This window comes from Salvelinus alpinus, chromosome 7 (assembly GCF_045679555.1).
Source record: "Salvelinus alpinus chromosome 7, SLU_Salpinus.1, whole genome shotgun sequence".
NCBI classification, from domain to species: domain Eukaryota; kingdom Metazoa; phylum Chordata; class Actinopteri; order Salmoniformes; family Salmonidae; genus Salvelinus; species Salvelinus alpinus.
Genome location: NC_092092.1, coordinates 66,244,999 through 66,266,742, shown reverse-complemented (window position 1 = coordinate 66,266,742; position 21,744 = coordinate 66,244,999). Strand labels below are relative to the sequence as shown.

General features: G+C 42.2%; 1 protein-coding gene across 1 annotated transcript in view; it reads left to right on the top strand.

The window, feature by feature from the left end:
• Positions 1–21,744, top strand: part of LOC139581496 (X-linked interleukin-1 receptor accessory protein-like 2) — a 431,652-nt gene that overhangs the window by 45,522 nt on the left and 364,386 nt on the right. The window contains exon 2 of the mRNA XM_071411312.1: positions 4,616–4,718. Coding sequence (XP_071267413.1) covers positions 4,637–4,718 — 82 coding nt within the window. The 5' untranslated portion in view covers positions 4,616–4,636. The remainder of the gene's footprint in view (positions 1–4,615; positions 4,719–21,744) is intronic.

Sequence of the window (21,744 nt, the reverse complement as noted above, 5' to 3'; positions counted from 1 at the left end):
GACCCTGTATATAGCTGACCCTGTAGATAGTTGACCCTGTATATAGCTTTGACCCTGTATATAGCTGACCCTGTAGATAGCTGACCCTGTATATAGCTGACCCTGTATGTAGCTGACCCTGTATATAGCTGACCCTGTATATAGCTGACCCTGTATATAGCTGACCCTGTAGATAGTTGACCCTGTATATAGCTGACCCTGTAGATAGTTGACCCTGTATATAGCTGACCCTGTATATAGCTGACCCTGTATATAGCCGACCCTGTAGATAGTTGACCCTGTATATAGCTGACCCTGTAGATAATTGACTCTGTATATAGTTGACCCTGTAGATAGCTGACCCTGTATATAGCTGACCCTGTATATAGTTGACCCTGTAGATAGCTGACCCTGTATATAGCTGACCCTGTATATAGTTGACCCTGTAGATAGCTGACCCTGTAGATAGTTAACCCTGTAGATAGTTAACCCTGTAGATAGCTGACCCTGTATATAGTTGACCCTGTAGATAGCTGACCCTGTATATAGCTGACCCTGTATAGAGCTGAGCCTGTAGATAGCTGACACTTTATATAGCTCCCTGAAAATAGGTGACCCTGTAGACAGATGAACCTGCAAATAGCTATCTTTATAAAGCTGACCCGGTATATAGCTCCCTGTATATAGCTGACCCTATATATAGCTCCCTGTTTATAGCTGAACCTGTATATAGCTGACCCTGTATATAGCTGAACCTGTATATAGCTGACCCTGTATATAGCTGACCCTATATATAGCTCCCTGTATATAGCTCCCTGTATATAGCTGACCCTGTATATAGCTGACCCTGTATATAGCTGAACCTGTATATAGCTGACCCTGTATATAGCTGAGCCTGTAAATACTGTAGCTGACCCTGTATATATCTGACCCTGTATTTTGCTGACCCTGTAAATACCTCAGCTGACCCTGTATATATCTGACCCTGTAAATACTGTAGCTGACAATGTATATAGCTCTCTGAATTTCTACCTGTATATAGCTGACCCTGTATATTGCTGACCCTGTATATAGCTGAACCTGTATATATCTGACCCTGTAAATACTGTAGCTGACTCTGTATTTGGCTCTCTGTTTATAGATTCCTGTTTATAGCTGTCCCTGTATATAGCTGTCCCTGTATAAAGCTGACTTTGTAAATACTGTAGCTGACCCTGTATATAGCTGACCCTGTATATAGCTGTCCCTGTATATAGCTGTCCCTGTATATAGCTGTCCCTGTATATAGCTGTCCCTGTATATAGCTGTCCCTGTATATAGCAGTCCCTGTATATAGCTGTCCCTGTATGTAGCTGACCCTGTATATAGCTGACCCTGTATATAGCTGTCCCTGTATAAAGCTGACCCTGTAGATAGCTGTCCCTGTATATAGCTATCCCTGTATAAAGCTGACCCTGTAGATAGCTATCCCTGTATATAGCTGACCCTGTATATAGCTGACCCTGTATATAGCTATCCCTGTATAAAGCTGACCATGTATATAGCTGACCCTGTATATAGATGTCCCTGTATAAAGCTGACCATGTATATAGCTGACCCTGTATATAGCTGTCCCTGTATATAGCTGACCCTGTATATAGCTGTCCCTGTATGTAGCTGTCCCTGTATAAAGCTGACTTTGTAAATACTGTAGCTGACCCTGTATATAGCTGACCCTGTAGATAGCTAACACTGTATATAGCTGACCCTGTAGATAGATGACACTGTATATAGCTGTCCCTGTAGATAGATGACACTGTATATAGCTGCTTACCCTGTATAGAGCTATCTGTATATAGCTGCTTACCCTGTATAGAGCTATCTGTATATAGCTGACCATGTATATAGCTGACCCTGAAGAGAGCTGACCCTGTAAATAGCTAGCTGTATATAGGTGATACTGTGTATAGCTGACCCTGTATGTAGCTGACCCTGTGTATATCTGACCCTGTTTATAGCTGACCCTGTGTATGGCTGACCCTGTATATAGCTGACCCTGTAAATACTGTAGCTAACGCTGTATATAGCTCTCTGTTAATTGCTCCCTATATATAGCTGTCCCTGTGTGTAGCTCCTTGTATATAGCTGAATCGGTATACACCTGAACCTGTATATAGCTGACCCTGTAAATAATGTAGTTGACACTGTATATAGCTCTCTGTTTATGGCTCCCTGGATATAGCTGACCCTGTATATTGCTGACTCTGTATATAGCTGACCCTGTAGATAGGTGACCCTGTAGATAGCAATCTGAATATAGCTGACCCTGTATATTGCTGACTCTGTATATAGGTGACCCTGTAGATAGCAATATGTATATAGCTGACCCTGTATATAGCTCCCTGTATATAGCTGACCCTGTGTATAGCTGACCCTGCGTATAGCTATTTGTATATAACTGACCCGGTATATAGCTATCTGTAAATTGCTGACCCTGTATATAGCTCCCTGTTTATAGCTGACCCTGTATATAGCTGACCCTGTATTTTTCTCCCTGTATATAGCTGACCCTGTATATAGCTGACCCAGTATATTGCGCCCTGTATATAGCTGACCCTGTATATTGCTGACCCTGTATGTAGCTGACCCTGCATGTAGCTGACGCTATATTTATATTCCTGTAAATAGCTCCCTGTATATATTTCCCTGTTTATAGCTGTCCCTGTCTTTTGCTCACTATATATAGCTGACCCTGTATATACTGTAGCTGACCCTGTATATATCTGACCCTGTATATAGCTGAACCTTTAAATATTATAGCTGACGCTGTATATAGCTTTCTTTTATGACCCTGTGTATAGCTGAACCTGTATAGTTTTTCTTTTGTGACCCTGTGTATAGCTGAACCTGTATATAGCTGACCCTGTATATAGCTGACCCTGTTAAAATCTGACCCTGTATAAATCTGACCCTGTATATTGCTGACGCTGTATATAGCTGACCCTGTATATAGCTGACCCTGTATATAGCTGACCCTGTAAATACTGTAGCTGACCCTGTATATAGCTGACCCTGTATATAGCTGACCCTGTAAATACTGTAGCTGACGCTGTCTAGAGCTGACCCTGAATATAGCTGATCCTGTATATAGCTGACACTGTATATAGCTGACCCTGTAAATACTGTTGCTGACGCTGTATATATCTCTCTGTATATAACTCTCTGTATATAGCTAACACTGTACATAGCTGACACTGTATATAGCTGACCCTGTATAAATCTGACCCTGTATAAAGCTGACCCTGTATATAGCTGACCTTGTAAATACTGTAGCTGACGCGGTATATAGCTCACTGTTTATAGCTGACCCTGTATATAGCTGACCCTGTATATAAATGACCCTGTATATAGCTGACCCTGTATATAGCTGACCCTGTAAATATCTCCCTGTATATAGCTGACCCTGTATATAGCTGACCCTGTAAATATCTCCCTGTATATTGCTGACCCTGTATATAGCTGACTCTGTTAATATCTCCCTGTTTATAGCTGACCCTGTAAATATCTCCCTGTTTATAGCTGACCCTGTAAATATCTCTTTGTATATATCTGACCCTGTAAGTATCTTCCTATATATAGCTGACCCTGTATATAGCTCCATGTATATTGCTTATTCTGTACATAGCTGACCCTGTAAATATATCCCTGAATATAGCTGACCCTGTAAATATCTCCCTGTATATAGCTGACCCTGTATATAGCTGACCCTGTATATAGCTGACCCTGTATATAGCTGACCCTGTATATATCTCCCTGTATATAGCTGACCCTGTATATAGCTGACCCTGTAAATATCTCCCTGTATATAGCTGACCCTGTATATAGCTGACCCTGTATATAGCTGACCCTGTATATATCTCCCTGTATATAGCTGACCCTGTATATATCTCCCTGTATATATCTCCCTGTATATAGCTGACCCTGTATATAGCTGACCCTGTATATACTGTAGCTTCATTCTTGTGTATTTGTAATTCTCTTCTCTTATTGTCATTGTTTGTTATTTTATTGTTTTATTCTGTATCGTTGGGAATGCTTGTAAGTAAGCATTTCACAGTAAGGTCTCCCTCCACCTGTTGTGTTCGGCGCATGTGACAAATACAATTTGATTTGATTTGACAACCCAACACTAGTTTAAATTGCATCTCACAGAGGGGGGCTGGGGAGAATACAGGTGTAGCTCGTCTGAAAACTGCTGTTCATCAACTTTTCTTTTTAAATTTCTAGTGATGTTGGTAATACTAAGACCCTTTAAGCAGCTTCAGATATTGCCCTTTATCCATGTCAGCTGTGCTTCCTTCACTCTTTCACAAAGACATAAATCAAATGCCCACAGAAGTATTACAGCTGTATGTTTTCAGTCTGTGAACTTTGAAAATGGGGTGTATGGCATAGATCAATAGTTTCTATATTTTGTTATAGTTACTGGTTGTGTTGTGTCTGAAGGATAAATGAATGAACATATCGATCTGTCTTGGAAATGGAAAGAAATGACAAGTCTGATATCAGCCAATATGTTTTGATGGAGGGAGTGAGCAGAGATGTCGGCCCAGTCATAAGACCTGTTATCCAAACTCCATTCTTCTTTGTGTTCCAGCTGCCACCCGAAGTGTGAAAGATGAAGCCCTCAGTCCTCATGTTCCTCCTTATCAGCTCTGCCGCCTGCATCAATCTCAAATACATCTCCAAGAGAAACTCGGGTAAGTCCACAAGGCTCCCTTTTAATCATGGCCAATCTATAGGTGACCAATACTTTGATTCATTTGACTTTTGTTTTATCACGTTCCTCTTGTTGAAAGGAAATTAATTTCCCCATATCTATTCATCTACGCAACCGTGTGTTTGCACAACAAATGTGGAGGTCTTGATTTGCGAGTGCTATTGTTCAGTTTATTATTCTGTGTGGTGGTGTGTTGTCAGATGGTGTCTACTCTGTGTGCTCTGTGCTACATGTGTTGAAAGTGTTTGTTGCAACCAGATATCCAGATATCCAGTTTGAGCTGTATATTTATCTTTCCTTCTGGCTTTTGGTGCTAGTGATGCCTTGTTTGGTCCTTCATTTCTCCACAGAGGGAGTCAAGTTCAAATAAAAGCTCATTCCTTTCTATAGGGCTATCTAATCCAGTTCAGTCCCTGCTTTGGAGACTCATCAATGTGTTTTATCCCCCACTCACATTGTGTGTCTGTTTGCGTGTGGGTGAGGGTGTGTGGTGAGCAATTATGTTATCAGTGCCAAACGGGCTTTTATGTGGGCGGCAATAACATAGAGGCAATCTTGTCTGTCAGTTTCTCACCCAGTGTGAGATTGAAATGTTTGGCATTTTCTCTCCTTGCAGTACCAGATGATCAGACAGAGACTGCATGTTATTTTGTTTCCCGTTAATATTTGATGTAACACCTCCCTGTGTGAGAGGAATTGCAAAAACAGAGTGTTAATTGTCAGAAGACAGAGACAGCTTTGATTCAATTAATGTTTTATTTTCTTTTGAAGATGCTTTAACTTTGAGGAAATGTGCTCCGTGGAAACGATGACGCTGAAATTGCTTTTTGTTAAAATCAGTCAAGCAATTTAAATTATGTTAGTAGAATTATGAACTAAAGACACTGAACAAAGAATCCAGGAATACATTAAATAAAGGAACCCCACAGGCCACACAATTTTCCACTCTGGAGAAGAAAAAGCAAGCCGTGGCTTATCAGATATTATCTGATCAACCGCAATCCAGATAAAGTCAGTCTTATCAAAATATAAGAGGAAGAATCTAATTGTTTTTTTCTGGCCATTCCTGTTAGGATCTCACCTCCCCTGTCACCCCAGGAAGTTGTGTCCGGGGAGAATGTGTGCTCCTGATAATGCTTGTTAATTCGCTGAATTTCCATTGAGGGAAGGTTAAGGGTAAGCAGGCAACGAATGGCGCGGAATCTTTCTGATCTTGAAACGACAGGACACTTGAATCCCTCGGTTAATGCTTTAAAGTGCCCGGAGCATCCTGAGTGATTCTTTTTTTTAAAGGTACTTGAAGCGTGGCACATACGGTTAAATAAGTCATTTCTCCAAGATTCTCTAAGACAATACCACTGCGACATGTCATGTGATTCATCTAAATGCAGCCATTACTTCCACCCCTTTGATTAAGAGCTGAATTGTGCATTGAGCTCTATAATGCTGAACCTGTCTGAGGGGAAATATCTGTGGTTTCACACACTGGAGATTATTGCCAAGTTATTCATTTTTCAGGTTTTCATATGAAATTATGAGGTTTTAAAATCATTGTTATATTCTTGATTTGACACATGAGTAGGGGAGCCATCTTAGTTAGTTTAACGTCTGTAGAGAAAGAAATACAAACAAAACTAGTGGTAATCTCAAATAAGGGCTCTTAGCCCAACATTAAACATCATTCTCCCATTCATATTTAATGAACAGAAACTCAGTTAGCAACTTAAAAGATGCAGCCCATGTGACTTGGTAATAAAGGCATGTTTTATGATTAGCTAGCTGCTGCTAATGGGTGCAAACAAAGGATGTAGCAGCAGTTGTGCAAGCCTCAGAGACTAGGAGTCAAGTAAATTGATTTAGCAAAACAATTAGCGCTAATATGTCCGTGGAAAGCCTGAAAGACCCATGACAAACACAAGTTAAGGTTTGGTTAAATAATTCTAACACGGCCAAGTTAAGTACGTCATGATGGTCTCCTGTTTATGAGTGTTCTGCATAGTCCTCAGAGTGCTCTTCTAAAGAACTTTGAAGCTTCATACTGTCTGGATGTGTCCAAAATGGCACCCTGTTCCCTTTACAGTTCACTACTTTTGGCCCCCCATAGGGCTAGGGATAGGGTGCAATTTGTGACACATCCTCTGTCTGTGCGTTTGTCTGAGGAGCCATACAGACACATCTCCAGGAAGGTGCTCTAACATGGACTTTTACCGTCTCAACGAAGGGAAATACTAAGAATCTAAGGACATCCTTCTAGTGGTCCTTCTCCTGTAACCTCAGCCTCCTGCAGCAGTCTCCTCCACTCTGTCAGATGGCAACCTTCACTGCCAAATAACCAGTCTCCTCCTTTGAATTATTTTCATTAAAACCTTAACATTGAGAGAAAAGATACAATGGGAATGTAAAGGTTACTGATTTCACAACCAGTACACAATAGTTTAGCATATGAAAGGCCTCAGCTCCAACGTGTGTCACTAATTTCTGCCTACGCCTAAGCTCTCCACTTTAATATAGCAGGTTCTGCTTCTGAAAGCTGTCACATGATATGAAATGGAACTCAAACAATAACGTTCTTCCTGTCTTTTAAAAAGCTGGGAATAGTCTTTAGTAATCTGCTTCAGACTGCTACTGGCTGTTTGTGCCAGCCAATATTCAAATCAGATAAAAGACAGAAATTAAATAAAAAATATCTTCAAAGACCCTTTTCACTGCTGACTTTGTCAGAGTGCTTCTGTGCTTTCATTCCAGCAGGCCTTTCACGTTGGCTTCTCCCTGAAGAGAAACCCTGTCAACATACTCTCTGTGTCAATCCCACAACCAGCTAAACCGCCGGGTGTTTCTGTGTCAAAGTATAGGCATACAGTACATGCATTTTTAAAGACACTCACAAATGAATAGTATATGTATAACACTAGAAATAATGCACACAAAGATATGATATGAATGGTTTCTTAAATCTGATGTCCTGATGTTATGTTGGGGGTACTGGAGGGCTGGAGTTGGGAAACACTAGACTAAACCATTAGACCAGTATGGGGGTACTGGGGGCCTGGAGTTGGCAACCACTGGACTAAACCATTAGACCAGTATGGGGGTACTGGGGGCCTGGAGTTGGCAACCACTGGACTAAACCATTAGACCAGTATGGGGGTACTGGGGGCCTGGAGTTGGAACCACTGGGATAAACCATTAGACCAGTATGGGGGTACTAGAGAGCTGGAGTTGGGAACCACTGGACTAAACCATTAGACCAGTATGGGGGTAGTAGAGGACTGGAGTTGGGAACCACTGGACTAAACCATTAGACCAGTATGGGGGTAGTAGAGGACTGGAGTTGGGAACCACTGGACTAAACCATTAGACCAGTATGGGGGTAGTAGAGGACTGGAGTTGGGAACCACTGGACTAAACCATTAAACCAGTATGGGGGTAGTAGAGGACTGGAGTTGGGAACCACTGGACTAAACCATTAGACCAGTATGGGGGTACTGGAGTTGGGAACCACTGGACTAAACCATTAAACCAGTATGGGGGTAGTAGAGGACTGGAGTTGGGAACCACTGGACTAAACCATTAGACCAGTATGGGGGTAGTAGAGGACTGGAGTTGGGAACCACTGGACTAAACCATTAAACCAGTTTGGGGTAGTAGAGGACTGGAGTTGGGAACCACTGGACTAAACCATTAAACCAGTATGGGGGTAGTAGAGGACTGGAGTTGGGAACCACTGGACTAAACCATTAGACCAGTATGGGGGTACTAGAGGGCTGGAGTTGGGAAACACTGGACTAAACCATTAGACCAGTATGGGGGTACTGGGGGCCTGGAGTTGGGAAACACTAGACTAAACCATTCGACCAGTATGGGGGTACTGGGGGCCTGGAGTTGGCAACCACTGGACTAAACCATTAGACCAGTATGGGGGTACTGGGGGCCTGGAGTTGGCAACCACTGGACTAAACCATTAGACCAGTATGGGGGTACTGGGGGCCTGGAGTTGGAACCACTGGGATAAACCATTAGACCAGTATGGGGGTACTAGAGAGCTGGAGTTGGGAACCACTGGACTAAACCATTAGACCAGTATGGGGGTACTAGAGGGCTGGAGTTGGGAAACACTGGACTAAACCATTAGACCAGTATGGGGGTACTGGGGGCCTGGAGTTGGGAAACACTAGACTAAACCATTAGACCAGTATGGGGGTACTAGGGGCCTGGAGTTGGCAACCACTGGACTAAACCATTAGACCAGTATGGGGGTACTGGGGGCCTGGAGTTGGCAACCACTGGACTAAACCATTAGACCAGTATGGGGGTACTGGAGGGCTGGAGTTGGAACCACTGGGCTAAACCATTAGACCAGTATGGGGGTACTGGAGGGCTGGAGTTGGAACCACTGGGATAAACCATTAGACCAGTATGGGGGTACTAGAGAGCTGGAGTTGGGAACCACTGGACTAAACCATTAGACCAGTATAGGGGTACTGGAGGGCTGGAGTTGGAACCACTGGGCTAAACCATTAGACCAGTATGGGGGTACTAGAGGGCTGGAGTTGGGAACCACTGGATTAAACCATTAGACCAGTATGGGGGTACTAGAGGGCTGGAGTTGGGAAACACTGGACTAAACCATTAGACCAGTATGGGGGTACTAGAGGGCTGGAGTTGGGAAACACTGGACTAAACCATTAGACCAGTATGGGGGTACTGGGGGCCTGGAGTTGAGAAACACTAGACTAAACCATTAGACCAGTATGGGGGTACTGGGGGCCTGGAGTTGGTAACCACTGGACTAAACCATTAGACCAGTATGGGGGTACTGGGGGCCTGGAGTTGGCAACCACTGGACTAAACCATTAGACCAGTATGGGGGTACTGGGGGCCTGGAGTTGGGAAACACTAGACTAAACCATTAGACCAGTATGGGGGTACTAGAGAGCTGGAGTTGGGAACCACTGGACTAAACCATTAGACCAGTATGGGGGTACTGGAGGGCTGGAGTTGGGAAACACTAGACTAAACCATTAGACCAGTATGGGGGTACTGGGGGCCTGGAGTTGGCAACCACTGGACTAAACCATTAGACCAGTATGTTATCCTTTACATACAGATGATAATCATGATGATATGAAGCAGTTATGTCATTAATTATTCATTGGTTTCCTGATATTTAATTGCCATGGCAGTATGGTTAACATTTAGAACTTTTAAATGTTCTTAAGTGTTTAAAAGAAACTAAATTCCGCCACGCAGGTAAATTTACTGTATTTCCAGTGGGAACTACCAGTGGGAACTCATGTCATACTTATAACAGGATTTAATTTAATGTATTATAGATGGAATGTGATGGACTATTGCTGCCTCAGGGAATTGGTCTATTTAATAGGCAGCAAGCTATTCAGTCAGTCATCAAGGAAGCACAAACTGTTGAGCAAAGATCTCTTGACTCACAAACGAATCTGAACACCACTCTCTTTCTGCCGCACTGGGCTCTCCCAGGAAAACACCTCAAAACATTCTGTCAGACACTGTCTCCACCGTCCACGACTCTGATATCCGCTGTTTGTTTCTGAAATATTGATAGCTTGACACCATTTGACTTGCAGGCTGCGCACTTGACAATGTGATGAGCTTTGCTAATAGACACTTCCTTGTTATGTCTGCTCACTTTGTTGACATTCCTATGTGGCCAACGTGTAGATTGAGTGATAATGTAAAGGTGGTAGTGTGCGAGTGTGTGAACGTAAGAACAATTTAACGTTATGTTAATGTATTTGGACAGGATGGGGATGTTATGTGTGGATGTCAGGATGGGGATGTTATGTGTGGATGTCAGGATGGGGATGTTATGTGTGGATGTCAGGATGGGGATGTTATGTGTGGATGTCAGGATGGGGATGTTATGTGTGGATGTCAGGATGGGGATGTTATGTGTGGATGTCAGGATGGGGATGTCAGGATGGGGATGTTATGTGTGGATGTCAGGATGGGGATGTTATGTGTGGATGTCAGGATGGGGATGTTATATGTGGATGTCAGGATGGGGATGTTATGTCAGGATGGGGATGTTATGTGTGGATGTCAGGATGGGGATGTTATGTGTGGATGTCAGGATGGGGATGTTATGTGTGGATGTCAGGATGGGGATGTTATGTGTGGATGTCAGGATGGGGATGTTATGTGTGGATGTCAGGATGGGGATGTTATGTGTGGATGTCAGGATGGGGATGTTATGTGTGGATGTCAGGATGGGGATGTTATGTGTGGATGTCAGGATGGGGATGTTATGTGTGGATGTCGATTAATTACTGTCCTAATATTCTTCTTCAAGAGCCAGGCTCTGCTTCACTGTGTACTGTGTGACAGTTGGTTCTATGAGGAACCCCCAGATTTTGACATCATTCATTTAATCATGTAATTAATAAAGAAGAGAAGCCATAACCTATCCCTTATGGAAGACAGTTATCACATTAATAGTTTAATATCCTGCAATCTTGGTGAATCAGCCCTTCTCTTTTTTCTCTGTCATGTTGGTTGCGTTTAAAAGTAAAGTCCATCTCCCCACCCTCGTCCCATCTCACCTGTAACAACTGCAGCCCATCAAGTGCTGCTGTAAATCTACATATTGCACTGGGACCAAGTTTTTCTCTATCTGTCAAAGTGAGGCAGTTAAGATTATGGTTCACTAAGAAAACACCTTTTCAGTGCACAGCTATCCCCATGGCAACGTGCCACAAAGTGGAAATGCCAACACAATTTTGACTCAAGAAGCCCTGCCACCCTCAACCCACTTGCCCATTCTCCTCTCCAACTCTGTCACTCCCATGGTCAAGTATTTCACTGAACACGCACTACTTAATACTTTTTCATTCACTCTGCCATGTTGGCTCAACAGTGTGATAAATTACTCTGCCATGTTGGCCCAATAATGTCATATATTACTCTGTCATGTTGGCCCAACAGTGTAATATATTACTCTTCCACGTTGGGCCAATGATGTAATATATTACTCCGCCACGTTGGCCCAACAATGTAATATATTAGATGGGAATTAACTGTCTATTTTCAGCATGTGATAAGTATTCATGTGGAGATGGCTAATTCATTACCTGATTACAGCAGCAGTTTGTAAATAAGCTTAGAAACAAATTAGCACTGAACGCCTCACCCATACAATAGTAAACGCTGCCCATATGATTAATTTCCTAGCGCTTTAGGAGCGGAAGAGTGAAAAAAATAAATCAACATGTTTGGAATCTGTGATCTCCCTGTAATGCAGTCAGACCTTTGAACATCATAGTGAGCAGTGGCCCGTTTCCAACAATTACACTGAAAAAGGCTTTCCTGTCAAAAAGGGGCCCTTGAGAACAGTGCTATGAATAAATATAAACGCACAGGCCGGCAGTTTTGTGGCGGGGGAAAGCGATTGAGACATCAGGAATCATTTCAACTAGTCCAGAATACAAGGACAAGGCGTGAAGAGTGATAACCATGCATTTAACTGCCACTCATGTAGTTTACCAAGGTTCAAGCAGTAAGGCTCGTCTGAATGCTTGTTTAAAGTGGAACTGACAGCATTTTAAATACTTTGCAGATATGAAACAAACAGACAATCATAATACCAGTTAAAAATATCAAATTCCCAGTTCATGCTACAAAACCAACTTCATAAGAGGTTTTAAAAATAGGTTCTATTTGACTCAAAATGTCATGATGGACAGTAAGGCATTGATGGTAGAATAGATGAATGCAGTTCAATGCATGATTAATATAATTCACCAGTACATTTATTGGTAGTAGTTTATTGGTAGTCCATCATTGGAACCAGTGTAACAGTATAACTTTAGTCCGTCCCCTCGCCCCGGGCGCGAACCAGGGACCCTCTGCACACATCAACAACAGTCACCCACGAAGCATTGTTACCCATCGCTCCACAAAAGCCGCGGCCCTTGCAAAGCAAGGGGAACCACTACTTCAAGGTCTCAAAGCGAGTGACGTAACCGATTGAAACGCTATTAGCGCGCACCACCGCTAACTAGCTAGCCATTTCACATCCGTTACACTAGCAGCCCCGCATACGGCTACCTGCCATCACATCATCTGGCTCTGAGGATCTTCCCTCGGAGACAAGGCCATTCCCCAAACTATTAGATAAAATGTCATATTACATTCCGTCTTTGTTGTTCATTTAGTTAAGCTTGTACTAGATTGAAATGTTGTTGTGCAGTACTAAACATTCTATTTTTGCCCTGCACTGTTGGAGCTTAAGAATTTAAGCTTAAGAATTTCACTGTACCCCGCAATTACATCTGCGACCCTGTGCATGTGACTAATAAAGTTGTCTAATCTAATCTACTATACATATCCACATTGACTGACAACTCAGGTACTTGTGGGGCATTTTATGATGCTATAAAGCTAAGTGGCGTAATGCAAAACAGGAGGAAATAAAACAATTTGCCCATTTATTTGATCTACTGAAAATCTCAGGAACATTTGCATACGCTTTCATTCTCCTCAGGAATACAAGATTAGAATGCCGTTTACAGTTCAAGGTAAGAGTTAAACTGTCCTAATTTGCACATGCTCTATTTCCTAGGATCTAAAATCCCCAAATAACCAGAGAAAGAGTTGGATACAGAATGCAGCAGCCTGCCTGTGCAGCCCCACTGTCAACCACCATGTAATTAAGTTATGCATTTGTCACTGTAGGTCCTTAGCCTTGTAATTTTTCCAAGCCTGAGTGTGCGTACAGATAGATTATACAATTCCAGCGGTGCCATCAACACATACAGAATCCTCTCTTGCCAAACTTCCTATCCTTCTATCTATGTCAACGAGTAATTATGGCAGTCAAATAAAGCCTTCCCTGGTGACCAGACATCTATTGTCAGCGTCTGGAACAGACATGTACATTATTCCCTCCCTACACATAATGAGGAAGTCAGTGAGCCTTTATAAAGGTGGCTTAGTGCTCTTTCTCCATCTGAGGTGTGTGTGTGTGTGTGTGTGTGTGTGTGTGTGTGTGTGTGTGTGTGTGTGTGTGTGTGTGTGTGTGTGTGTGTGTGTGTGTGTGTGTGTGTGTGTGTGTGTGTGTGTGTGTGTGTGTGTGTGTGTGTGTGTGTGTCTCTATTTCAATAGTAATTACATTGGGCTCACTTCAAGTCAAGGACAGACTGGAAAACAGAGCTTGAGAATATCTTATTGAGAGAGAGACAGAGAGACAGAAAGAGGAAGCAAGAGAGAGAGATGGGCTAATTTTAAGAATAGAAAATGATCTGGTATGTTGGTACCAGGGGAGGGTGATACATTGGAAAGTCTGTCTCTGGTCTTCTGAACATATAGGGAGGAGGTTGATACTTTTGAACTTGCTACAGAGCTGATGACCTCGGGAGGGCTTTGTGGCAGGCCATTCCTGTGGAATTATAAGTGCTTTGTGGCGGCAGGCCATTCCTGTGGAATTATAAGTGCTTTGTGGCAGGCCATTCCTGTGGAATTATAAGTGCTTTGTGGCAGGCCATTCCTGTGGAATTATAAGTGCTTTGTGGCAGGCCATTCCTGTGGAATTATAAGTGCTTTGTGGCAGGCCATTCCTGTGGAATTATAAGTGCTTTGTGGCAGGCCATTCCTGTAGAATTATAAGTGCTTTGTGGCAGGCCATTCCTGTGGAATTATAAGTGCTTTGTGGCAGGCCATTCCTGTGGAATTATAAGTGCTTTGTGGCAGGCCATTCCTGTGGAATTATAAGTGCTTTGTGGCAGGCCATTCCTGTGGAATTATAAGTGCTTTGTGGCAGGCCATTCCAGGGGGAGTTTGAGAGAAGAGCATAAAGGGGTAACCCCTCAAAGTGCGTCAGTGTCATGGCTCCTAATGCCAGCACCCATCTGACAACAGGATGGTTAGTTTCAAGGGCATTAAGTTCTTCGCGGAAAAGAGTAGCCCATAGCATTGTATTGGCACCATCATTAAATGAGGATGAGGATGATCTATTTATCCTTTTAGAGAACGGCTAATGAAATAGTTCCTCAAATTACAAGGCTAGCAGTACAATGAGTATGGTTTACTACTGTATTTAGTGATCTCTAATTATAGTTATTTTTCATGGGACAATTAATTCACAGCCAAACATAAATATGATTTATTGTAAATATATGTCTCAAAATACATACCACTTTTTTTGAAGTAAGAAGGCCATTTCAGAGTAGCTGGAAATAATAACCTTGGTATTAATTTATTGCTAAAAAACGGCGCTTGTACCTACACATGTTGAGTGGGTCTGGGGCATTTTGCAGTCTTGATATACCATTTTCCGTCTACATTTAGAAAAACAAGAAGAGTGGGATGCAGGTGCGTGTTTAATGGTCTTGAGAAAGGACTCAGATGTGAAACGTCTACATTAAACAATCTCAACCTTCTTACTCTTTTACGTTTTCCTACAGTGTGTGTCCCTATTGGATGTAGTTTACTGGGTTGCACTCATTCTCATTATCTGACATACTCTACATTTGGTAAATGTCCTTATTTCAGCATAATTGCAGTGTGATTGAGGCTTGCTCTTCTTACGAGCTGAAAACAATGCCAGCTAATTGAATTACAGATATCCCCTGAGATTGTTGCTGCTGTGAGAACACAAAAAAGTATGAATTTCTAAAGTATTGCTGTAATACTAAATTAAAATTAAGATGTGAAATACTTACTGCCATTTTGTTAAAGCAAAGTAGCAAATTCTATGCTGCTTACTTCTGTGGATTCATTTTGGTCATTTTTGGTTCTTCTCATGAGCTGCTTTTGGTGTGCTTCCCAGAGGAGTAACCACTCACAAATATCTGTTCTCCCTCTCTTGTCTCAAGCAATTGGATATGACAACTCAAAAACCAAATAACATTTGTTTCATGACAGGGACCTATTGAAACAGATCTGTGATGGCAATTCTTGATTTGGAGATTCAAGCCCTGGCAGACACTGACAGCAGTCTCAGTTTCATGCATCTCTGTCAAAGCCAGGCGGCTGTGAATCCTGACGGGTGCCTCTCTACTGCAAACAGCCTGAACCCTGAGATGGCCTTCCAGTTATCTGTTAAACCATTTAACCCCACATGATAGAGCAGCTGTTTGCTTCCTGACCACGGCTGTGTTTGAGTATACATCTGAAGTGAAGCTCAGAGCATGCTCTGATTGCAGATGACATGGAAGGAAAAGACATGTTCAATTCATCACTGACCAGTGCACAAACACATACTTACACCAGCAGGGATGGTCTGGAAAAGCAGATCTTCTAAGATTTGTGCAAAACATACTGGAAACCTAGTTTTAAAATCATTTGTGTTCCTGAAAGTATACAGAGAAGGGAGATGTTACCAAGGAGGATCACCTGAACAGTAACATGAAAGGCATCTTTCAGTGACAGATTTTTTGAACATGCATCTCCTAAAGTATGCACATTAACTCATTTGTTCATATTTATGATACTTCATGACCACACCCCCTGTGGTTCCCAGCCACTCCTCCCCAGTGAAATTGGACATCTGTAACTCCCGTCAGTGGAACCAATGAGCTGTGGTTTCCACTGTGCATTGTCCCTGTGCATTATGTAGGCTTTACACACAGCCCTCAGGAATCACACATCACACGTATGTGCTCACCTTTGCATCACAGCCCTCAGGAATCACACATCACGCGTATGTGCTCACCTTTGCATCACAGCCCTCAGGAATCACACATCACACGTATGTGCTCACCTTTGCATCACAGCCCTCAGGAATCACACATCACGCGTATGTGCTCACCTTTGCATCACAGCCCTCAGGAATCACACATCACGCGTATGTGCTCACTGTTGCATCACAGCCGGCTAAGAGTCTTTAAAAAAGCATTTGGTAAATAGGTTATATACTACTATATCCATTTGGTAAATAGGTTATATACTACTATACCCATTCCATGTAGCTTATGGTTGTTTTTTCAATGTTTTTTCATATACTATATAATTAACACTATATCTCCTCCCCATTGTTTTACCAAATAATGGACTGGATACAATTTACTTGCCTTTATTGTTCCCATACTGTAGAAACCACATGGTGCCTGCAACAACTGATTACATTCTTTCAGTGAATCATTCGCCCTAGTCAGAGGTTCAGGCAAGGAGGAACTAAAATGGTTTGAAAGGACACTTTATAAGAGATCGCCAATTTAGTATTATTTTGCAAATATAAAAGTATTGTTGTAAGTATTACACTCAATGCAGCATTTGGGGAGCAAACGGGAATGTAGAAATAGCAGAGAACTATGTACCGGCAGTCAGTAGTTAGTTAAGGAAGCGCTACAGGCAGATTCACTTTCATCTGATTTTCTTCAGAAAGTGTTTAACCAGAAGGAAATAATTAGTCTTCCAGCTGAACTCACCGCAAGATAATTCAGGTTTTGTTTTGCAGTGTTTTTCCCCTCTCTTTCTTGATGGAATGTAAGGGAGGACATATTATATGCCAGACAGAAAGCACTCTCTAAGGGAATTGGACATCACATGCCAGAAGATGCTTTCTTGATGGGAGCATTGATAGACAGGTTTTAGTGAGGACTCCTAAATCCCCCAGCGGTTTTCTGATTCATTCTAATGAACAAAAGTAGTGTATTCAAAGCCCCAAGTAAATCCAATAGGACACACTGAGGGGATGTGTGTCCAGTGATGGAAATGTGGTGCATTTATACAAATCCATTTTAGAGGATGGATGGGTTTCATGGATCGACCATGGCATTGTACTACTCAGCAGCACATCACATTGCCATAATATAATGGCAGGCTCAATATCTCATGTGTAATTGCTAATTAATCCTTCAGGTGCATTTGAGCCCATTCAGAGAGTCGGCCAGGCTGTCTATGGGGGGCTATTGGTCCTGCCATCCCTTTTCAGCGAAGAAGGCATTTCCTAGGCAGGAAACATCAGCTCTGTCAGGCAGCTATACTGGCAGAAGACAGATATCGTCCGCATGACAGGTTTCCCACAGGTCATAGCCATATGTTAGGCGCTGATTGTGTGAAATGGGAACATAATGGAATAGAAATGTAGAGTCTTGAATGTTTTCTTGTTCAGTGCTTCTCAATAGCTGGGGTTTGAGACCTCGCAGGGGCCCATTTGGGGTCTTTGCTCGGTGAATAACCAAGCCATAATACAAAGATAGAGAGTCACTCTGTTTATTGTGACTCTTTCCTCATAGCACATTGGATATTGCCTGTGGAATAGCTTAAGGGATTTGGCCAAGGGGACCCATACCAGATCTGATTAGGAATGGCATTATTCTCACAGAAAAGCTCTGTTTCCTCTGAGTGTTTATGTCAGACTGTATAAGGGCTATTGTATGGGTGAAAGACCATGTTTCATTCTCTCCACAGTGGCATGTGGTTTGGAGCATGATGTAGTTGGTGATATGATACTTAATGATGCTTCATTGACTAAAAACTGGTATTGGGACCAAGAAATTGGTATTATATCCATCTGGGAGGGGGGGGGGGGGGAAATTATGACAATGTCAAACGTTGACTATGTTGAGTATGACAACATGTTTGGACCATTTATAGAGCTGCAGGGGAATCCACTGACTACATATTATCCAGCAGAGCCTTCCCACTGGGCACACAATGAAATTACGTTGAATCAACGTGGAATAGATGTTGAATTGACATCTGTCCTAGGGTTGGGTGTCACGTTGGTATAAAGGGATTGGGAGACAGGCGCAGGAATGTGGAATAGGGTTTTTTATTGACCCAAATTACAGCGTGCCATGTAAAGGCACGGGGACGAAGACCAAACAAACACGTATACAAAACACAGGGTTGAAACCCAAACAAAAGAGTGAGGAGTACCTTGAATAAATACACAGAGACCCGTAACATACACACACACAATGATTCCACATGGGACGAGACCTGTAATCATCTGCGCAAAAGAAGCGTCACGAAAGCCAAAACAACACAGCACAAGGACTCACACGACCAACGGACATTGGAACAATAATCGACAGCCCAATGGTGAACCAAAGGGCACATTTATACAATTTCAATCAGGGAAATGGGGACCAGGTGTGCATAATGACACAGTTCCGGAGGGATCCGTGACATTGGGAGGTATCCAGAATTTCTTACCGTCATACCATTTCTGTACCATACCGGCTGTACGAATGTGCACACAAGAGGCGCTATTTCAACAACAACAAAAATATACAGTTGAAGTCGGAAGTTTACATACACTGTAGCAAATACATATAAACTCAGTTTTTCACAATTCCTGACATTTAATCCTAGTAAAAATTCCCTGTTTTAGGTCAGTTAGGATCACCACTTTATTTTAAGAATGTGAAATGTCATAATAATAATAATAATAATAATAGAGAGAATGATTTATTTCAGCTTTTATTTCTTTCATCACATTCCCAGTGGGTCAGAAGTTTACATACACTCAATTAGTATTTGATAGCATTTCCTTTAAATTGTTTAACTTGTGTAAAACGTTTCGGGTAGCCTTCCACAAGCTTCCCACAATAAGTTGTGTAAATGTTGTCACATTCCTCCAGACAGAGCTGGTGTAACTGAGTCAGGTTTGTAGGCATCTTTGCTCGCACACACTTTTTCAGTTCTGCCCACACATTTTCTATGGGATTGAGGTCAGGGCTTTGTGATGGCCACTCCAATACCTTGACTTTGTTGTCCTTTTGTTGCCATTTTGCCACAACTTTGGAAGTTTGCTTCGGGTCATTGTCCATTTGGAAGACCCATTTGCGACCAAGCTTTAACTTCCTGACTGATGTCTTGAGATGTTGCTTCAATATATCCACATAATTTTCTTGCCTCATGATGCCATCTATTTTGTGAAGTGCACCAGTCCCTCCTGCAGCAAAGCACCCCCACAACATGATGCTGCCACCCCCGTGCTTCACGGTTGGGATGGTGTTCTTCGGCTTGACGATGGTCATAACGATGGTCATTATGGCCAAACGGTTCTATTTTTGTTTCATCAGACCAGAGGATATTTCTCCAAAAAGTACGATCTTCGTCCCCATGTGCAGTTGCAAACCGTAGTCTGGCTTTTTTATGGTGGTTTTGGAGCAGTGGCTTCTTCCTTGCTGAGCGGCCTTTCAGGTTATGTCGATATAGGACTCGTTTTACTGTGGGTATAGATACTTTTGTACCTGTTTCCTCCAGCATCTTCACAAGGTCCTTTGCTGTTGATCTGGGATTGATTTGCACTTTTTGCACCAAAGTACGTTCATCTCTAGGAGACCTTCCTGAGCGGTATGACGGCTGTGTGGTCCCATGGTGTTTATACTTGCGTACTATTGTTTGTACAGATGAACGTGGTACCTTCAGGTGTTTGGAAATTGCTCCCAAGGATGAACCAGACTTGTGGAGGTTTACAATTTTTTTCTGATGTCTTGGCTGATTTCTTTTGATTTTCCCATGATGTCAAGCAAAGAGGCACTGCGTTTAAAGGTAGGCCTTGAAATACATCCACAGGTACACCTCCAATTGACTCAAATAATGTCAATTAGCCTATCAGAAGCTTCTAAAGCCATGACATAATTTTCTGGAATTTTCCAAGCTGTTTAAAGGCACAGTCAACTTAGTGTATGTAAACTACTGACCCACTGGAATTGTGATACAGTGAATTATAAGTGAAATAATCTGTCTGTAAACAATTGTTGGAAAAATTACTTGTGTCATGCACAAAAGTAGATGTCCTAACCGACTTGCCAAAACTATGGTTTGTTAACAAGAAATTTGTGGAGTGGTTGAAAAACAAATTATAATGACTCCAACCGAAGTATATGTAAACTTCCGACTTCAACTGTATATATCAAATTAAATGTTATTGGTCACATACAGATATGTAGCAGATGTTATTGCGGGTGTAGCGAATGTTTATTGTTTTGCGGAGTGGAAGCACAAAAACATTATCAACAGAAATCTTGATCTGGGAAGGGATTGAAGGTCTCTGTTGTAACTAAGAAGCTTGATCTTGACATCTACCCCCAATTTTTTTTATACACACTGAACAGAAATATAAACCCAAAATGTAAAGTATTGGTCCCATGTTACATGAGCTGAAATAAAAGATCCCAGAACTGTTCCATACGCACAAAAAGCCTATTTTTCTCATTATCCTCTCATTAAATTTGTTTACATCCCTGTTAGTTAGCATTTCTCCTTTGCCAAGATAATCCCTCCACCTGACATGTATGGCATATCGAGAAGCTGATTAAACAGCATGATTATTACGCTGGTGCATCTTGTGCTGGGGACAATAAAAAGCCACTCAAAAATGTGCAGTTTTGTTACACAACACAATGTCACAGATGACTCAAGTTTTGAGGGAGCATGTCATTGTCCACCAGAGGTGTTGCCAGAGAATTTAATGTACATTTCTCTACCATAAGCCGCCTCCATCATCGTTTTAAAGAATTTGGCAGTACGTCCAACCGGCCTGCATTTTATCGATGGCAATTTGAATGCATAGAGATACTGTGACGAGATCCTGAGGCCCATTGTCGTGCCATTCATCCGCCACCATCACCTCATGTTTCAGCATGATAATGCACAGCCCTATGTCGCAAGGATCTGTACACAATTCCTGGAAGCTGAAAATGTACTAGTTCTTCCATGGCCTGCATACTCACCCATTGAGCATGTTTGAAATGCTCTGGATCGACATGTACGACAGTGTGTTCCAGTTCCAGTCAATATCCAGCAACTTCACACAGCCATTGAAGAGGAGTGGGACAGGACTCCACAGGCCACAATCAACAGCCTGATCAACTCAATGCCAAAGAGATGTCTCTCCCTGCATGAGGCAAATGGTGGTCACACCAGATACTGACTGCTTTTCTGATCCACGCCACCACCTTTTTTTAAGGTATCTGTGACTAACAGATGCATATCTGTATTCCCAGTCATGTGATATCCATAGATTAGGGTCTAATGAATTTATTTAAATGAACTTATTTAATTATACAAACTGT